This window comes from Anabrus simplex, chromosome 3, assembly GCF_040414725.1.
Source record: "Anabrus simplex isolate iqAnaSimp1 chromosome 3, ASM4041472v1, whole genome shotgun sequence".
NCBI lineage: Eukaryota > Metazoa > Arthropoda > Insecta > Orthoptera > Tettigoniidae > Anabrus > Anabrus simplex.
Window position 1 is genome coordinate 449014687 of NC_090267.1, and position 15527 is coordinate 449030213.

The following is a 15527-nucleotide window of genomic DNA, read 5'->3' on the forward strand; positions in this document are numbered from 1 at the left end:
TTTATTTATTTATTTATTTATTTCTTTCATTCTTTCTACCGAACAAATGGCTGCGTGATTTTGGTCACGTTAGCTATTCGGGATATAGTGGGTTCGAACTCCACTGTTGCAGCCCTGAAGATGGTTTTCTGTGGTTTCCCATTTTCACCAATTTTCACACAAGGCAAATGCTAGGACTGTACTTCAATTAAGACCGTCGTCGCTTATTTCCAATTCCTAGTTCTTTCCTATCCCATCGTCGCCATAAATATTTCTTCCCGTCTGTCTTTCTTTCTTTCCTAGTAGTTTAACGTCGCACTAACTCAAATACGTCTTCGGTGATGATGGGATGGGAAATGGCTAAGAATAGGAAGGAAGAGGCCGTGGCATTAACGTAGAGTAGCAGCATTTGCTTGATGTGAGACTGGAAAGCCATGGAAAGCCATCTTCAGAACAGTCTCTAATCGTTTCATGACAGTCTCTTGATAATGTTAACACTTTTTCTGTCAAGATAGCACCGATCAGTTACAGTCTGAAACAAAAGGGGGTTGATCCCACCATCGGCTTTCTTGAGAATGGTTTTCCGTGATTTTCCAATCTCCTCACGTAAGCGAATACTGTACAGGTCACGGTCACTCCCCCCTCGCCCTTCTCCGTAGCTCAAATCACCGCAACACATATCCTGGCCTGAGAGAGGACGTAACCCTCAAGGAGACCCATCGTACCCCAACGGGGTATGGAATGAAAGCTTTAGCAGTCATTGAATATGGATTACCTTTCCCTCTTTAGCAGCTTGCGCTACTTTCTACCTCAGCTAATTGATATATGGGTTCTTTCATACGAAGTGAAAAAAACCTGCAACCCGTTTTCCAGCCTTAGACCGGGTCAGGAATGTAATGAATGAAACATATATAGGCTAGTATGACAATGGGGTCGCCACTCTCAAGGTGATTATTAATGACTGATAGATGCAATGAAATGATAATGGAGAGTGTTGCTGGAATGAAAGATGACAGGGAAAACCGGAGTAGCCGGAGAAAAACCTGTCGCGCCTCCGCTTTGTCCAGCACAAATCTCACATGGAGTTACCGGGATTTGAACCACGGTATCCAGCGGTGAGAGGCCGACGCGCTGCCGTCTGAGCCATGGAGGCTCCCTTCGTACGAAGTATAATTCTTTATTTCTTCTATGCTTTGAAAGTCCCATGAACAAGTTCACCCTTGACTCGTATCCATCTAATTATAGAGTTCCATTCTAGAAGGAGAGTAACTTCTACTTTCACTCATTAGGTAAAATCCTAAGATGATACAGAAGTTAATGACACTTCTTACATTGCTCGTAAAATATTTTTTCTTATAAGAAAGTCCCTAAATTTGTTCAAGGAAAGGCCAACATTCTATGAGTGATGTTACGTCGATATTTCAGAATTTTTATTTATAAGTACCATGTGTTGTCAGTTTAAGGATTTATGTTTGTCGGGCTAGTGACCAGGAGTCGATGAAATGCTCATTTGTAGTAGGTATTTGATAAATAGTGAATTTGTTGAAACCTTGCTCCATTCATAAAACATGCTGCTTAATTGTACAGATTGGTTAAGGTATATGAGCTAAGATGAACAGGAAACGTTTACTGGACTTTTTTACTTGTACGGGATTAACGGCTGCTGATGCATAATTCAGTAACAAGGCTTTAGCGCAACACGTTAAAGAATAATGTAAGATGGGGAAAGAAATAAGAATCAAACACTTCGTTAAAGAGCTGAAAAGGAAATCATTGAAAATCATACTAATGAACACAAAACTATTTTCAGACAACAATTAACATCCACGAGTACTCTTTGGCTGAATGGTCAGCGCTGAGGCCTTTGGTTCAAAGGGTCGCGGCTGCGATATCCGGCTGGATCGGGGATTTTAGTATCGTGTGATTAATTCTTCTGGCCCGGGGACTGGGCGTTTGTGTTTTTCCAAACACTTTCCTCCTCATATTCAGACAACGCACTACACTACCAATCATCACAGATACACCCAATAGTGATTAAAACCCTCCATATACAGTTGGTATTAAGGAGGGCATTCGGCCGTAAAATAGGACCAAATCCACATATGTGTGGCCCAGGTTCACACCCGCGACCCCACTGATGCGGGAAAAAAAGAGGTTAAAGTAGAAGAACTACCGCCAGTTGAAATGTACTTATGGGTGTTGCAAAACTCCATGGCTTTAGAAGAAAATACTACAATCAATCAATCAATCAATCAATCAATCAATCAATCAATCAATCAATCAATGATCTGCATTTAGAACTGTCGCCCATGTGGCAGATTCCCTATTAATTGCTTACCTAGCATTTTCTTAAATATCTTCGAAGAACTTGGGAATTTATCGAACATTCCTCTTAAAAAATTATTCCAATCTCTTACTCCTCGTCCTATAAATGAATGTTTCTTCTTCTTCTTCTTCTTCTTCTTCTTCTGCTTTATCTGTTTACCCTCCAGGGTTGGTTTTTCCCTCGGACTCAATGAGGGACCCCACCTCTACCGCCTCAAGGGCAGTGTCCTGAAGTTTCAGATTCTGGGTCGGGGGATACAACTGGGGAGGATGACCGGTAGGTACTTCACCCAGGCGGCTTCACCTGCTATGCTGAACAGGGGCCTTATGGGGGGATGTGAAGAATGTAAGAGATAGACAAGGAAGAGGGAAGGAAGCGGCCGTGGCCTTAAGTACCATCCCGGCATTTCCCTGAAGCAGAAGTGGGAAACCACGGAAAACCACTTCCAGGATGATTGAGGTGGGAATCGAACCCACCTCTACTCAGCTGACCTCCCGAGGCTGAGTGGACCCCGTTCCAGCTCTCGTACCACTCTTCAAATTTCGTGGCAGAGCCGGAAATCGAACCCGGCACTCTGGGGTGGCAGCTAATCACACTAACCACTACACCACAGAGGCGGACTATATGAATATTTGCCCTCTTGAATTCCAATGTTATTTTCATATCATGATATTTCCTACTTTTAAAAGCTCAAATCAAGCTTATTCTTCTACTAATGTCATTCCACGCCATCTCTCCACTGACAGCTCGAAACATACCACATAATCGAGCATCTCGTCTCCTTACTCCCGAGTGTTCCCAGCCCAAAGTGTGTAACATTTTAGTAACACTACTCCTTTGTCGGAAATCACCCAGAACAAATCGTGCTTCTTTGATTTTTTTTTTTTTTTTTTCAGTTCTCGTATCAAGTATTCCTGGTGTGGATCCCAAACACTGGAACTACACTAACTGCGGTCTTACCATAGACTTAAATGCCCTCTCCTTTACATCCTAACTTACAACCTCTAAATACGCTCGTAACCATGCGTAGGGATCTATAAACTCTTGAATATGATTACTCCAATGAAGATCATTCCTTACAATAACACCTAGGTACTTACAGTGTTCCCCTGAAAACTGGATAATTAAAACTTCGTCTCTCTTCTATTATAATTCGGTCATCTTGGCCACTCTCCAATTATGGTCCATTATTTTCAAATCCAATACGAGTAGTTCTGCCGTTACCGGAGACTTATACGCTCTCTCCTTCACATCCTAACTACAACTCCTAAATACGCTCATAACCATGTGAAGAGATATGTAACCTTTCTTAACAACCTTCTACTTAAGTAAGTACGTAATAAGAGGTTATTTCTGTTGCAGGAAACAACTAAATGCCATTTATTTCTTTGTAACATTTTGCCTTGTTAAGAAATATAGGAAATCGAATGAATTGTTTGACTCCATTTCATATTAATATTATTTTCTTATCAAGTTTATAAGAATTATAGCCATTAGCGTACATCTTATTTCACATATTTGATAATAATACGAAAGAAACTAAGAACATGTCAAGGAATACCTCAATCAAAGACACTTCACTCAAATTCAACCAGTTCAAATGAATCTAAAGAAATTCTGCAGTCCTTCGTGAGTTTTGCCCTGATGAAAAACAATGAAACTCGGCTGAAAGCTCGGCTCGGCTTTAATCCAGAAATAATAATATTTACTTTATACCGGTAACTTAAATGATAATGGGTCACGAAAGCCTACGTTCTTTAATCTACAGAAGTTCATTGAAAGAGAATACAATTCAAAGGATAAATACAAATCTAATAGTACTACTTTCGAGTAGAGTGTCTGCCTTGGGATCCCAAGTCGCGGGTTCGAAGCCCGGCAGAGGGAGCAAAATTTTTGAGGAGTGCAAAAAAAACATTCGGCACTCCACGTCGTTTGATAAAGGCATGTAAAAGATCTCTGGTGACATATTTGGTGTTCACCCGACAAAATTCATTAAAAATCAGCCGTAGACGTCCAAGAGAGATTCGTTTACTCTGCCATCTAGTAGGCTTAGAGTAAAACGGAACGTCGAAATTGGCAAGCAGGCAGCCAGATGGCGTCAAATTAAAATGACTGCAAACGATAGCCGAGGCCATACGATTATTATTATTATTATTATTATTATTATTATTATTATTATTATTATTATTATTATTATTATTATTATTGTTGTTGTTGTTGTTGTTTTTACCGGGGTTTCCGTGGAACGGAGAGAGGAGAAAGAAGGTGTGGGCTTGAATGGATATATCCACAATATCAAATATTCTTTTAAAACTTTGAAATAAAGGTTATATTTATTTTCAGAAAATCAAACTTAACAACAGTGCATCAAGTACAATGACAATTTTGATATAAAAATAGAAAACCCCAGAATAGGGAATTTAACACTTTTGACTTTAAGCCCCTAATTTACAACTTTACAACCTCGCAAATGTTGTGTTATTTAGACAAGGACAGAAATATCCCAATTCCAGAGCACTTTGCTCCAACCGTTACAAATTTACGGCCTTCCAAAGGCACTAATAGTATCACACAAAAACCAGAAAGAGTTTACAAGCTCTCTGAATTCAACAAAGAAGACCGGCTCCCGATTTCTTACAGCCTACTCAAGGCAACATTACACAAAAATCTTACAATCTGGCCTCTCTAGGCCGAACCTACAATTTACAATGTTTGTACACAGGGTTATCTATTACCCAAACTACTGGGCCTTCGTAGAAAGAAGAACAGCTTAAATTACTGGCCCAAACACAAAATGTATGGAGGCGTACACTTGCGCTCCTAGAAAACCAAGTATAAAACCCTAATTGGGCTCGCGGCCCGATGATACAGAGACTAATCCCAAGCTACTGAGGTGACTAGAATGAAAGGTTAATTCAATGCTTTACAGAAAGAGAAACAGTTACAAAATCGTAGTCACCTCGAGATAAATTGAAGGGGAATTCAAGAGGGTAACGCACTCTCTATCCCCTATTTACAGTTAAGGACTTTATGTTTTACATTAGCAAGAAGTAATTTACATTTTAGAAATCACACTGTTACACAGTTAAAGCTTAGAACCTTCCCCTCGGATAAGTTGGCGTAGATAGCTACAGCGATAGAAAAGTGGTGGCCATTACCGGGGCTGGTGCACTGCCTGCCGAAGAATGAGGCACCCCACCTCCTATCTTAAGACACACACTCAGTAAGTCGACGATCAATAAGACAAGGTAGCTTGAAAAGTCGCAGCTTATATACCCGAGGGGATGTTTCGAGAAGGCTCAGGACTAAATCCGGACATACCCTCTCATTTTATTGGATAATCCAAAAGGTACAAGAAGCCTATTATTGGCTGGAAAATAATTACAGAAAATTTCTGATTGGCCAGATTCCAAAGCTGGCGGAATGAGAAGGAAGTGTTGCAAACCTTGAAATATTGAAATAAATGAAAGTTAGTTTAGTTGTGAAAACCTATGAACATAAAACTTCTTTAAATCACTAATTCTTCTACCTTACACCAGAGTGCATTACCTCAGTTTTTGTAATAAGATCTATGGAGAAAAGTTCAAACTTCTTGACGTAAACCAAAACAAATAAATCCAGTCAGTTTAGGCAACTTCAAAATAACACATTACTCTGTTATTTATGAGTGGCATCTTCCGATTAATGTCCCAACTTTATGCACTAGCTGTTTCACGTTTTGTTTGATAGACAGATTTCCTTAAGGCGCTTCTTTTAAATGTGCGGGGTTGAGGTGTACCTCCATGTACAATTATTATTATATTATTATTTCGTAATCCGTTTAGCATCCAGGGTTGGCTTTTCCCTCGGACTCAGCGAGGAATTCCACCTCTACCGTCTCAAGGGCAATGTCCTGAAGCGTGAGACTTTCAGCCAGGGTGATACAGCTGAGGAGGATGACCAGTACCTCGCCCACGTGGTCTCACCTGCTATCTGAACAGGGGTCTTGTGGAGGGATGGGAAGATTGGAAGGGATAGACAAGTAAGAAGGAAGGAAGCGGCTGTGGCGTTCAGTTAGGCACCATCCCGGCGTTTGCCTGGAAAACCACGGAAAACTGCTTCGAGGATGGCTGAGGTTGGAATCGAACCCCCCTCTACTCAGTTGACCTCCCGAGGCGGAGTCGACCCCGTTCCAGCCCTCGTACCACTTTTCTTTCTTTCTTTCTTTCTTTCTTTCTTTCTTTCTTTCTTTCTTTCTTTGTCGTTTGGGCCTACTGAGGACCACGGGCTTGTATCATCTCGTCACTTTGGCCTTCTATTTTCTCCTCTTCCAGTACTCGTTTATTTTCTGGCTGTGAGCCAGGTTTCTTTCCTCCGTCCACATAGGTCTGCTGGTCCCTGTGTTCTTCCTACTGGTAAGTGACGTTGGAAAAAATTCCCCGCTGGATGGCTTGCCGAAACTGTGGTCGGCCATGTATGGACTCATGCAGAATCCCCGGTTGTTCCAGATCCGACTTCACCGACTTGTTCCTGGATGCCTGCAGGGGTTATTACATAATATTTAATATTTGATGGATTTACAGACTTTTCTGGTGTATTTAAGGTTTTATTAGAGATTCTAGACCTGATGTTATAGACGGCATAGTTGGATTGTACCTTCCAAAATTCAGGACCGAAGCCATCCTAAAAGAAGCCTGCATCACTGAAAATGAGATAGATGACATCTGTACTAATATTTTGATTTTATTTCCATTCTGAATATTTGAACATGACGCTAATGTACAAAATGTGTTAGCTTTACTACTCTGGTGGGTCTTGAACCTTTCTGTTGCTTTATTCCAACTATTAAATCTAGTTTTCTTTAAACACCCTCTCTTTTAGATGCATTCTCACTAAAGTGTTCGACAATAATAACAACAATAATATTTTTTAATGTTCTTTCAATTGCTGTAGTTTTTGAATGATCTTTAACATTCTGCAAAACATCTACAGAAAAACAGCTAATTTCGGTCACATGTTCCGATTTTGTTAATTTGTTTAACATCGCAGTAACACATGGGATGTTTCCGGCGACGCAAGCATGGGAAAGTTCTGTGATTGGGATGAAGTGGCTTTAATTAGAAAAGAAAATGGGAAACCACGGAAGACCATCGCCAGGGCTGCCAGCAATGGGGCTCGAATCCACCATTTCCCGAATACAATCTCACGGCTAAGGGACCCGAAAACCGAAGTCAACTTGCGCGGTAAGATTGCCCTGAGTGCAGGACCTCGGAGAATGTTTCGACTTCTACAATACAGCAAATCTGTTACGAGAAAGGCAAAAAAAGGGAAAAAATACTCCATGATGGTCGCCAACCTTTTGTGAGGAGAGATCACGAGAGGAAGAAAATAGTTAATTATCTAGGAATGTAAAGTTTTGACCCAGAACTTTTGAAGTTCTCGTCAGTTGCCTCTTGTGTCATGAAAAAGAAACTGCACACGATGATATAAGTAAGTCATATTTGTTTATGAAAAAATGTTCGTATGCTCTATTTTTCACAGCGTATGTATGTTTTCAGAACACCCCTTGGCCTGGAAGACGTGTCGCGGTACCCTCACCTGCTAGCCGAGCTTCTGGGCTCAGGGCACTGGACAGAAGGAGACCTACAGAAACTGGCGGGGCTCAATCTCATACGAGTTTTCAGAGAAGTGGAGAGGGTATGTGAAATTATTCTATGTATTCTTGTGGGACCATTGTGAGCAGCCGTGCTCTATATCACTATAGTATGAGTCCTAATCGCAAACATAGACCTATTATAAAAGGTCAAACATTTGTTGACTTCCACGTTAGGCACAAAATATTTACTCCTAGCATCAGGTAACATATAAAAACAAAGAAAACATAGAAACGCCAATGTGTATTACACACTCGATTGCAAAACCAAACAAAAAAGCGCACCATTATGGAGCCAACGCAGGACTGAAACACAGGACATATTAGTATGAAGAAAACATCAAACTATTGCAGCATACCAAGCAGTTATTGCAGGATAACAAACACTTGAGGATGCACTTAGTACTTACACAGGTGGCGATACGCTCAGGCATGGAAACGTACAGATGTCGGATGTTCTCCTGAGAAATGTACTGGCGCGACTGACTCTCCTAATCTACCGCAGTTGCCGCTAGCCTAAGTTGTCGTCCAATGTGGTCCCAAATGTTCTCGCCGGCTGAGAGGTCTAGAGACCTTGCTGGCTAAGGAAGCATGTTTTAACATCATGACGGCTTTGATATTATTTGGATTGCGTTTGTTTTATGTGTGAATAATCTCGTGGCTTATCTTGTACAAAAAAGACTTACGGTATTAGATTCAATCGGTACAGTCAGTATATTCTTGTATTCACTGCAGAGCTGACGATAACTTCAGATTTAACATTTCCTCCCTACTTTTGAATATTTAAAAAAATTCAATTCCTATCATGTTATGTCAAAATTAATTTTCTTCAACTCATATTTTTTCAACAATTGTTCACCTTTTGTCATTCGCACCCAGGGCACATACCCTACTGCATCGCCCTAGATACACCGGTGGTTAGTAGAAATCCAACTGATTCTTGTGTATGTAAGACGACTCGGATTAGCAGGCGGGACAGTAGATAAGAGCGTGACGGGTCGCATGATAGACTGGTTTCCGCTTCTGTGATTGGTCACGCAAAAAATGGGAGGGAAGCACATTGCCAACGAGGTTTAGGTGGGGATGACATCTGACCTACGGGTGTGGCGGATAGTGGTATCATGTGCGGGAGGGGCTCTCTCCTTATCAGGGGATACCACGAACAGCCAGTTATCTCTTTTTCTGTTAGTTAGTTGTAGGTAGTAGAATAGTGAAGGATGGTGCAGCTCATGGTCTGGTATTCCGCCTGTGCAGGCGCCACCAAATTAGTTACAGTATGTAGTTAAGTAGTTTTAAGAGATATATAGTAGATTTTTTTCTATGTGTTTCGCTGCCTTTATTGACTGTAAGCCGATGGTGTATACTAGGGTGGGCAATAAAGAGATGTTCTATTCTAACTGATTCTTGAAAGTATCTTGTTTTTACCCATAACATGCTCCACAGTAATAACGGTAATCCACGATCAGGACTAACGCTGTTTTTTCCTAGATAAAATCCAAAAGATAAACGTCACTGACTGGCAAATCACATCGTATGTAAAACATTTTTGGTCAAAAATGTAGGGTTTTCTAATCGGGTCAGTAAAAGTGTAATAACGGTATACCATATGTACGCACTTTTCTTTTTTCCGAAGTTTGCACCAAAAATAATGCAAGTGCACGCCTTATTAGAAATAATGTTGTTACCGCACTTGTAATATCTAAACCCCAACCCATGATACTTCGGCATTGCACATGGTGTCAGTTACCTAATCAGAAGAGAGGTATGAATCACATGTTACGTATGGCTGCAAGTTCAATAAGTTCTCGTTACTGCTCATTCATGGTAGATGCAGCTCATCTTATGTGTTCATGGATTCACTAAACCCCTTATAAAATTAGCATTGAAATTATTTTTTTGAGGTCAATATGATGGTCCAAGATTGAATAAAAGATCCCCTCCCCACACCTTTAAATATTTTGGATGGAAATACTAATTGTGGGTCTATTCATTTCTTTAGTGGGTTTGAATTTTTTAATACAAGCAAGCAGTGAGCTATGAGCGAGTTGAGGAAGAAAGGCATGGGGAAGGAAGCGACCGAAGCCGATTTTTCTGCTAAAATTAAAACTAGCAAAGAGTCATTCTGGTCCTTCACGACACTGGTCAGTTGTATCTGTCTCACACTCGGCCCATCAGCAGAGTGAATGAAAGTTAAGTGAAGAATCACAGTCACATACAAGAGTGCAACCTAACGTGTTGTATTAGTTATTTTTCTGGGGGGGGGGGGCACATTAACACTTTTCCAGATCAACTTTCCCTCCTACTATAAAGAAATATTATTTCCATTTCATTTTCTACCTAGATGATGATGATGATGATGATGATGATGATGATGATGATGATGATGATGGTGAAACGAAACCCCCCACTATTTTTCGTTGTATTTCTTACTTGCTTCGTTAAATGCATGCATCTCATTGCTGTGAAACTGTTGACTAATTTATGGCCAGAATGGATGTATATTTTGCCTTTAGTTCAGAAATTTTGACCATAAAAATTTGCTTTTCCTCTTCTATGATTCATTGTCAAAAGATTAGTTTCTTAAAATGGTTAGAAATAGTAAAATGATCATTTTTTAGTTCCAAAAATTAGAAATCAAGCCGTCCATAAAAATGGCAATGTTAACCCAGTTGTCCGATTTTCTAAACATCTACATATATTTTGAGATAACCCCAAATGACTATGTTAAATTAAATTGTAGAAATATCCCTAAAACTCAACTTGGCTAACAATTTGAATAGCATACACAGTGGAATAATTTGTCAGTTACTTAAAACTAATGTTTCCAAATGTTCTTTAATAAATCTAGTTTGTACTCACCATTACAGTGAATCACCACATTTTTCCTCTTCTTCACAGCCAATCATGAATACTTTGCAGGTGCTCTTGTTAGAATAATGAAACACTTGTAAGAAGTGACAAACTTTGTAATGTTCATTTTATTTCCTCACACATTTAGTTTCAATGCAGTGGTAAAAAGCACTGGCTAGGCAAATGTTCTGTATACTTTAAGTGAGAAGAAAAAGAAATAATTATGAATCAAAACATTTGTAATGATTTAGCGTTATGAATATAAATGGAAATTAAGGCTTGGTTCTGTAATACGATTTCTAGTGCACACATTCATTAAATCAAAACATATCTAACGCTTGACAAATATTATCCATTATTTGTTTTGTACCAGTTATGACCTGTACATGCCATATTTTTTGATGAGTAATTGTACTTCATCATCACGCAAGACGTTCAGAGCAAACTTGGTTTGTTTACCTTCGGAGGAGCGAACAGGCGAGCCAGTGACAGCTGTGTGTGTGATGTAGCTGCAGGGACAGGGTAGACTTACCCGCCTGACGCCACGTGTAGCCTGCATGGCTTGGTATGTTCTGGATATGAACGTCACGCCTTCACGAACATTCGATTGAAGAAATTTCAAAAGTCCTATAATAGTAATTACAGCGACTTGAGCGATATGTCATTTTGAAGAGGATAACATAAACGTTTCAAATTGTGAATCTCAAGTAAATCCGTCGAGGGATTCGCGAGATAATCAGCCTCAAAGAGATCACGTTAAATGATGACGTAGGAGCCCCAAACTGAATATAAGCTGAGCTCACTAGACCCGATCAGTCATAGCTGGGTGTCCAGCCTAACTCTCCATGCTGCAGTGTTTGTCGAAGTGCTGACAGAGGTTATCATTGAATATTCGAAGTCTTCGTGTGGGACTTAAGCTCTGAAAGTCGTGTTGAACTTATAAATTGTGCGCGTGTGAACTCTAATGTATAACAAAAATGGACATTGAGTCTATCAATCAAGTTGAACTTATAATCTGTGCGCTTATTGGAACTCTGATTATGACAAGTCGTATATTGGACTTAGGTGACAATAGCTGAGTTGAACTTATATTCAGTGCGCATGTAGAAACTTCTCGATATAACTGACTTTCGTTCTTGTGGAACTGAGTTTATTACCACGTTACCTGTGTGAAAATTAGTCTCTGAATCAATATTAATTTAAATGTGACACTACTGCGATATACTAGGAACTGTGATATTTATTCTCTTTAAATCTCAGTCAGCAGAACTTAATCTCTGAACACATATTAATTTCAGTGTGACACTACTACATTATACTATTAACTGTGACATTTTGTTAAATCTCAGTCAGCATAATTTCATTTATGAACAAGGGAGTTAATGAAAGTGTTCGAACTTTCACGTGAATGTTAATGCAAGTGATTACCATAATCGTGTGCTACGACACCAAGGTTTCACTCCGAACTCAAACTATGTTCTTTATCCAATTCAAACAAAATTGTGTATTATTTCTTCTGAACAGTGTGTAAATTATTTGTGTGTGACTGACAGCAGTGTCTTTGATAAACTCTAGAGGAGTTATACATTTCTTTCAATGTCAAGTGCTCCTTTATTTAGTGGAAAACACCACGAACTGTGCCAAGTGCGTGAACAATTTTCAGTTTCATTATTTCTATTAATGAACTGTGCTTATTTTCTTCCAATCTCGATGCTACCCGCATCTTCATCTTTATTGAACTTATAAATTCTATCTACAAGATTAAGAGTGAATTCGACGGCTTATCCCAACCCTATTAAATGAAACAGTGCTGTTCTACCAAAGTGCCAGGGTACTGTGTAAATTTGGACACTCGTGTAAGTTATGTGACGAGTGATTACCCCACAACATCGTCAGAGAGCATTGGAGACCGTCCAGAAAAAAGTTCGAGACTCCAACCCATATCAAACCAACCTGGGTGTTCCAGCCTTATCTCAACGAAATATTGGCAACTTGCAGAACGTGTTCCAGTATCGTTCAGCCTGGTGAACTGGGAGCACGGGTCATCAAAAGGCAATGTTGAAGACAGCGACTATCAACAGTAAGATGATGTGCACTTTGAAATGTACTTTCTGAATAAAAAAATTATTATTCAATCTAATTAAAATTTTCTTGTAGATAGGACCCTGCCTCCTGTACCAAGCCCTAGCTAGAAATCACCCAGTATTGCCCTGAGAACAACTTCATGCTAACTTTAAAATTAATTCATAAAGTCGGGCTATTTTACTGGTACAGTATAAATGGACATAAACCACACTTAAACCTGACAAAAATGTTTTAAATGAAAAACTTACATAATATGTCCTTAAACATCAAAATCAGGTAAGAAGTTGCACTCTTCTAGGAGCTTCTCTAGAAAATCATGTGAGAACATTTTTAATAAACTTCTATTTGTCCTCTGCCACTCTTTTACAGTGCAAAGACAGAATGCAAAGCCCACTAAGTCTATTGTTTGTCATTGTTGATCTAAGTCAAGATTTAACCCTACAAAGCCTGCCCAAACTCCTCTCCGCTGTGCACAGTATTGCAGGCAAGGAGATACAAATTTCTAAAACGAACACCTAGGCTTGGGTAAAAGTCCTTACTTTGTTTTAAAAGTTCCAGGAAATTCATATCCGGTTTACAGTCCTTGGTTTGCCACATGTTCACAATTCTGCGTCCACCATTAACCCGTCTATCTTGTAGACATTAGAAACAACTTTCTTAACATTTTCATAACCGAAGGTTGGAGAGAATATAGCATCACTGTGGCCTTGTTTTGTTCTCCAAAACACGATTCTAGAGATTGTATCAGTGAGTCCATATAGGGAATGTAAACTGAAACTTAGTAATAGTCCTCAAGCCTAGATTCACTGTGGTTCACCCTGTGACGCTGCTTGGCAGCGCGGGGTAGGAGCGTTATTTCAAATCCGGTATTAGAAGCTGTGTCCTCAGCATCTACCATTATTCCTTGTAAGTGGGTGATTGCATCTGATCGTTACTTTTTAAAAGGTCCAGTAGCAACAAGATATGTTCTTGAAGAGCTCTAGTCCTTCCACTTGAAGGGAGCTTGTTACCGGTTCTAAAATGCCACTGTATTTTACCATTATGTGCATTGCAACAATAAAGGCAGAGTTCAATGCTGAACAGTGAAGGTTCTGTGCATGTTGTTGTGTCATGGAATTGAAACTTCTGAAGTTAGAAATATTTTTGAGAGCCTTCATAATATTGGAAAAGTTTTCTGAAAAGAGCCTGATACTTTTATACTAGAGAACTATATTGTTTCACAGAAAAGAGTTAAGTTGCTTCATTCGGAGTGGACTTTCACGAAAAAAAATTATTTCCTTTATGGTATCTGCTGCATTATTCACAACAGAGAGTGCAGTGAAGTCGTTTATTACTGGTTAAGTTTATGACTAGCACAGTGACAGAAAATAGCCCTTTGGAGATTTCTGGGGTGAAGAAAACATTTTGTAAATTAAAGACCACCAATGTAATATTATGTAAGATTCCACATTGACATGATGTAACAGAATGGTCTTGTGTGAATAAGTTAGTTAATGATACAAACAGGCGGCTACAGAAGATTGTCAAATGCTTTCATAATACAGAAATAATTGATATGGGCAATATGGATCGAGGATATTTTGCAATTCATGGCATGCATCTTAACAGAAGAGGGAAAAAGCAGCTATGTAATATGATAAGGAAAAAACAGAGATCCCAGGAACAACTACCGGTATCATGAATAATGCCATACCATTGCTGTTCGATAAAGATGAGGAAGATGCAGAACATTTGCAGGTAATGAAAAGTAAGAAAAGCTGAGGAAGTAATTGAGGTGAGTGCTACCACTAAAAAAAGGATGCCCAGGAGAAGAAAATCAACTGAAAGGGATTAATGTAATTCTACCCCAATCATCAGAGATAGGAATACCAGAAAGCACCGAGTATTCAAGGAAAATTCACTCGTGAGGTAACCATTGAGCTCATCATTAGGAGTCACTTGGATGAACGAGGAGAGGTGTTACTAGAAAAGCTGAATGTTGGAGCACCATCAGGACGAACTGAAGGAGGGCAAGCTAAACAACCAGAAATAAGAACATCAAGTAGGACAAGGAAACAACCAATATTACTAGAGCAGGATTTTTTTAAGGTAAAAAGTAACAACAGTAATAATCTAAAGGGAGAGCTAAATTTGTTCCACCAGAATGTTCAATTTGATGAAGTTTTTGTTTATCTTATTTTCTGTGCATTTATTGCTTAATTCGGTGATGCTTATTATGAATATATATTTTTTTGTAAGTGTCAATATTTTGGATATGATAATGAATGCTTCAATTTTCTTAAAAGCTACTAATATTGTATGCTTATTTAATACTAGCAAGGTACCCGTGCTTCGCTACGGTATTATACTGAAATTTATAATTGAATTCTTATTGTTTTAGATATATAATCCGCCGAAATTCGCGATCTGACTCGTTTTCTGCGAGAATCCTCCAAAATTCCCGATCTGACTCGTTTTCTATTATTTTACAGCACGTTTCCTCCCATTTTTCAATATTCCTTTCCAACAATCGATTTCGTACTTCCCGGGCTAGGCTCAGGTATTCCTCCTGGTCAGTTGGGTCCGTAAATCTTTGCCATCTTTTCCGTTAATCATTTTTAATATGGATAAAATCCTTCAGGAGATCCGGCGTGGTGTCATATTGGGTGATTTGGC

At 39.3% G+C, this 15527-nt stretch overlaps 1 protein-coding gene across 1 annotated transcript in view; it reads left to right on the plus strand.

The window, feature by feature from the left end:
• LOC136866497 (dipeptidase 1-like) overlaps positions 1-15527 on the plus strand; it is an 852481-nt gene that overhangs the window by 791997 nt on the left and 44957 nt on the right. The window contains exon 9 of the mRNA XM_067143524.2: positions 7843-7981. Within this exon, the coding sequence (XP_066999625.2) occupies positions 7843-7981 (139 nt within the window). The remainder of the gene's footprint in view (positions 1-7842; positions 7982-15527) is intronic.